This window comes from Drosophila eugracilis, unplaced genomic scaffold, assembly GCF_018153835.1.
Source record: "Drosophila eugracilis isolate 14026-0451.02 unplaced genomic scaffold, ASM1815383v1 contig_81, whole genome shotgun sequence".
Classification (NCBI taxonomy): domain Eukaryota; kingdom Metazoa; phylum Arthropoda; class Insecta; order Diptera; family Drosophilidae; genus Drosophila; species Drosophila eugracilis.
The window spans coordinates 701,022-705,842 of record NW_024573712.1 but is presented as its reverse complement, the minus strand read 5'-3'; the positions used below and the strand labels follow the sequence as shown (position 1 = coordinate 705,842).

Below are 4,821 nucleotides of genomic sequence, written 5' to 3'. Positions count from 1 at the left end.
ATTGTGTGCTCAAAAGTGCGTGCACCTGTTGAGATTACAGCAATTCCCCAAGCAAATCCCATATTCACATCTTGTTCGGCTCTCCTCTCTTCTCTTCTTCTCTCTTTGTTTTCTATTTAAATAGTAGTTTCATCGCTCTCTTTGCTGTTTTTTGAGTGCACTAGTTTTTTTTTTTTAATCATCGCTAACAGCCTTGGAGGCTGTGAGATTCCACTTGGCTGCCCTAATACACTAAAAGCATTTACCAACACTGCCTGGCACGCCCCTTAGGTCCGATTAACCCCCACACGCCCACCGGCAATTGTTTGTGCTCAGCGATGCAAGTACCGTACTCTGCTCTCTGTCCCACTCTCACGCACAGTGGCGTATGCAGGATATTGTGGGGAGAAAAAGTTCCCCTTTGGGTATTCATTTGGGAAATATGGGATAACGGGAATATATGTAATAAGAAATATTTCTAAAATATTATTTATTTAATAAAATAAAAACTTTCTAAGTAAGATTTCTATTTTGTTTAATATTTCTCATACCACCTAAAACCCTCTTATGCCAAACCTTGCCTACGCCACTGCTCTTACTCACACTATCCATCTCTTTTTGCTGCCAGATTAAGCTGGAAATGAAAGGGAAGGAAGGATATGAGATGTGGAATGCAATCATCTAGAGTGTGCAAAAAAGAGCACTTGCAAAGTGAAGGCGACAGAAACCGCAATGAATAAGCTGCGACATTTGCAAGGGGGCGTGGCTGTGCGCCCACTTGGAAGCAATTAATTGACCCAACCAAATGGCTGTTGAAAGATTCAAAGAAAAAGGAACTGGGAATCTTCTCAGAGAGATTAATACTTTTGAAGTTATGAACTCAAGAAAAGGCAAACTAGTAATTAACACCAGAGTAATTAATTTACCTCTTTTTAATTTATTAACTTGACTTCGTTACAATCGATTATAACTAAATTTATAAGAAGAATTCTTCTTAAGTTGAGTACTCATTCTTGACGACGTTAAGGGCACCAGTATGATCGGTGGCACCCTGAATGGTGGTCACCTTCTGGTTGCCATTAGCATCGAAACTGGAGACGGTCTGTTGAATTTGGGTGTAAGGAACGGATCCATAGTTGTTGGTGGCACCAAAGGTGCTGCCAGTGCTGCCATATCCGTTGTTGGTTACGACTGATCCGGAGGATTGAATGCCGGCACTACCCGAGCTAGGGTTGCCCGATGCGGAGTCCTCACCGAAACGGTTTTGAAAGCTCACACTGAACATAAATTTGATAGATATAGTTACCATTAGTTTGTGTTCTCTAAAATATCCTTCTGTTTTTTAGAGGTAAAGAAAACTTACCCAGCCGCTGGAGCCACTGGAGCGGACTGCTGGGTGTAAGTGGAACCAGATTGTCCAGATCCATCGGAATTCTGAACGGAGTGCGAGGCAAAGGTGATAGTGCCACCATTTCCACTGGACGAGGATGAAGACGATGAGGAAGAGGACGCGCTGTAAATCTGGCGACGCAGACGCCTCAGCAGATGGGCATTCACTGGGTGGACATCCGACTGGTGGCCCTGAGCGTCCAATGTGAAGAAGGCACGGGGCAGGAATTGGCCAGCTAAAATATTTATATTTTATGAAATTATTAATCATGAAGGATTTTAGAAATAGTGGCAGTTAATACATATTTTTTTAGATTTTTACATACAAAATAGGAACTACATTTTGGTCTTTAAACATTTTTTAATATCCGAATATAATTTTGGACATATATATTATTGTTAGTATTGCATTACCATTGGAACATTAACAAAAATACTTAATATTAAAAATAATATAATTTCTTTTATTGATTGCTAATATGAAGTATTTCCTATAAGCTTTGAACTAACATCTAGTTAGTTTATAAATCATTAAATAGCTTGGTTCTAAAATTCTAAATGCAAAAGTAAATCCCACAGTACAACAGCCTTATTCATCATTATAGAGCTATAAAATATATATATATATATATATCTAAAAACATCAATTTGTATTTACATTTTATTAATATAAGTTTGTTATAGAACAAAATGTAACTGATAGTTAAATGTAACAAAAGGTAACTGATAGATGACTTAAACTGCAGAATCCCGAAAGTATGCAAGAAGTTCTTCCAAAACGATAGAAATTTCTTTTTCGAATGTGAAAGTTTGTCCACTCTACAACTGCGTGAATAATTATAAACCTAATGACAAGATGAATAGATAAATTATTCAATATAAAAAACTGAAATCAAAATTAATGTACGGAAAGTTTTCGATGGGCAAACATTGTCGCCAACTTAATGAGCCAGCGAATTTCACAAACCAGTTTTCGGGGTTCCGGATGGGTTCGATAGGTTTTCGGGTATTATTATTAACATACGCACACAACCATCCACTAACTTGTTAATCAAATTAATAATAAACACAATAGCTGCCCTGCCTAGCGATGATGTAATTGCAGACTCGAACTTAAACACTTCATTAATTATGATTAAACGTTTTTACTCACCGGAAGAGGCGGCAGCAGCAGAAATCGCAAACAGGGCGATGGCAATCACAGCGTACTTCATTGTGAGATCTGTAAGAGAACACTTTTAACACTTAGTACGGCGTGGGGGTTTTGTTTTTCAGCTGGGGGTTTATCCAAGGGTTAACACAACTCACAGGAGGGCAAAACGAAAGACTGAGGCAGCGAACGCGTGAAAAGTTCCAAAACGACTAAGCTCGCGTTCCGGCTGTTCGGCGCTTATATATGGAAATTTCTCAAAGCTGACGTAGTGCTAACCATCAACATCATTATCATCTAAAGGTGGAAGAACAAGCAGAAGCCGTCAGACAAGCAGAAGAGTTGAACAAATAACTCCACCGGTAGAATCAACAATAAACAAAAGAAGCCAGGCTATTAACTGATTTTGTCGTTGTTGTTGGGCTTAAAATAAAAACCTGGCTTGGGCTCATAAAAATAAAGTTAGGCCCAAGAGTGATTCATGGTTAATAACATCTCTTCTCTCAGTTAACTTTTCTCTCAGTAAGTTTTATCTCACCAAATAAATCCCCACGAAAAAGTTAATAATAATAAAAGACTACATGACGAGGCAGCCAACTGGGAATTTCTGTTCTGTTTGTTTTTTTTTCACTTTATTTGTTTTTTGCATTATATATACATATATATTGTCGACTGCCTATGAACGAGTCAAGCTGTTTTTGGCCAAGTACCCTCGGTCTTCCTACTTCTTGTTCTCACCCAATCTTTCGCCTTGAGCTCTGTTTTTGACCCGATTCGTGTTGTTTGACCAAAAAGCAAAGAAGAACTTCTTGATTCTTTGCTTGTTTTTTGCTTGGGGCATTAACCTGATTACAACGTGGCCAACACCTAAAGGTATACATGTATTTGGTCTAACTTAAACTATAAGTTCAGCTTAATTTGTTTAATGGCCGGCATGCGTCCACGAATTATAATATATTTTGAATTTTAAACAAATCTTGCAAGCGTTTCTCCACGCCAACTGTTTGAAAATGAACTGGTTTTAGCGGGTTTTTGTTTTGTTTTGCTAACAAAAACAAAACTCAAATCAAATCTTGTTATTTAATTTTACATTAACATATATATTCCAGGAAATCCTTTAAGTTAATAAGTCAAACTGGTTATAGAAGTAAATGAGTTGGTTAGTGGGACTGGCTTAACGGTTGTGAATGGGGATTTTTGGTTTTGGTTAAAGTAAATCATTATCTTGGCAATTAAATTGTACAAAAGTTAACTAAAGTTGAATAAAATAAGATTAATTAAGGATAAATTATGACATTTCATTTATATTTTAATTTATAACCTAAAACAGATTTTGTTTTAGTTATTTTTTAGCCACATTGCCCCTTCTCCCAAGCCAATTACCTTCCCCACCCAGCCTAATCCTCACACGTCAAACGAATTCAATTCCTTAGACTTATTATTAATCCAATACATATTCCTGCCATTTGTTCAGCTCAAAATATTTTCAAATTTCGCACACGTTCTTTGGCCAAAAATATATACAAAAATTGAATACGAAAAAGAGAAAAGGAAAACCTTTTTTCCGCAAAAATGGTGACAGAGCAAAATGCTCGACCGCCTAGTTGGAAAAATAATCCCCAGCCGATTTGAACGATTTATTATTTGGACCCAGCCAGCCAGCTCGGAGAGCCTGTCCGAGCAAAACCAAAACCATTAATCATCCAGAGTCCAGAGCCCAGAATCCAGAGTCCAGAATCCAAGTAGTGGTGGTGGACACTCGACTCGTTGCAATTGGTGGACATTTTGGAGAAGAAAACTTTTGCGGTACGTGGCAACGTGTTGAAATTACAAAATGTGTTAAAAAATGAAAGGCCGCACAAAAAATAAAAGAAAACAAAATAAAATATTTCATTCACACACAGACTTTTGTCTCTGCCTGCTGTCCATCTATAAAAAAAAAAAAAAAATAAATTTCCTTTGAGAATAGAACTTGTTGGGGGGCGGGAGGCAAGGTGATTATGTTTGACAGCCGACTTGGGAACAGCCCCGCCCCGCCCCTTATTTTCATCGCCAGACAGGACATGGGTATTAGATCCTGACCAAAGTGTGGAAATTGGTTTCGTTTTCGGACTGATTTATGGCCAACTATTTTGTTTAATTTTCTTAAACTTAAAATACTTAACTTAAAGAACACAAAAAATACTTTTTTAAAGATCAAATAAAATTCGAAATAATTTTCTTTAATGATTTTTTGACTTCCTCTGGGGAACTGCCCTCATAAATATGAGTTATTGAAACAGCTGAGGAAAATAATATAACCA

At 37.3% G+C, this 4,821-nt stretch overlaps 1 protein-coding gene across 1 annotated transcript; it reads right to left on the bottom strand.

The window, feature by feature from the left end:
• Nucleotides 1-896: 896 nt before the first annotated feature.
• LOC108106253 (secreted protein C) lies at nt 897-2,766 on the bottom strand. Its single transcript, XM_017213218.2, has 4 exons — nt 2,677-2,766; nt 2,522-2,590; nt 1,343-1,604; nt 897-1,256 (listed from the first exon to the last, which is right to left on the bottom strand). Exons 2-4 carry the CDS (start codon nt 2,580-2,582, stop codon nt 974-976), a joined length of 606 nt encoding a protein of 201 aa, XP_017068707.1. The 5' UTR covers nt 2,583-2,590; nt 2,677-2,766; the 3' UTR covers nt 897-973.
• Between the last annotated feature and the right edge of the window lie 2,055 nt (nt 2,767-4,821).

Excerpts from the sequence above, each read along its gene's own strand:
- LOC108106253 (XM_017213218.2), bottom strand. The coding sequence starts at position 2,582 with ATGAAGTACGCTGTGATTGCCATCGCCCTGTTTGCGATTTCTGCTGCT. Across the intron at positions 1,605-2,521 it reads TGCTGCTGCCGCCTCTTCCG|CTGGCCAATTCCTGCCCCGT; the intron begins GTGAGTAAAAAC and ends TAAATATTTTAG. Across the intron at positions 1,257-1,342 it reads CCAGTGGCTCCAGCGGCTGG|TGTGAGCTTTCAAAACCGTT; the intron begins GTAAGTTTTCTT and ends ATTTATGTTCAG.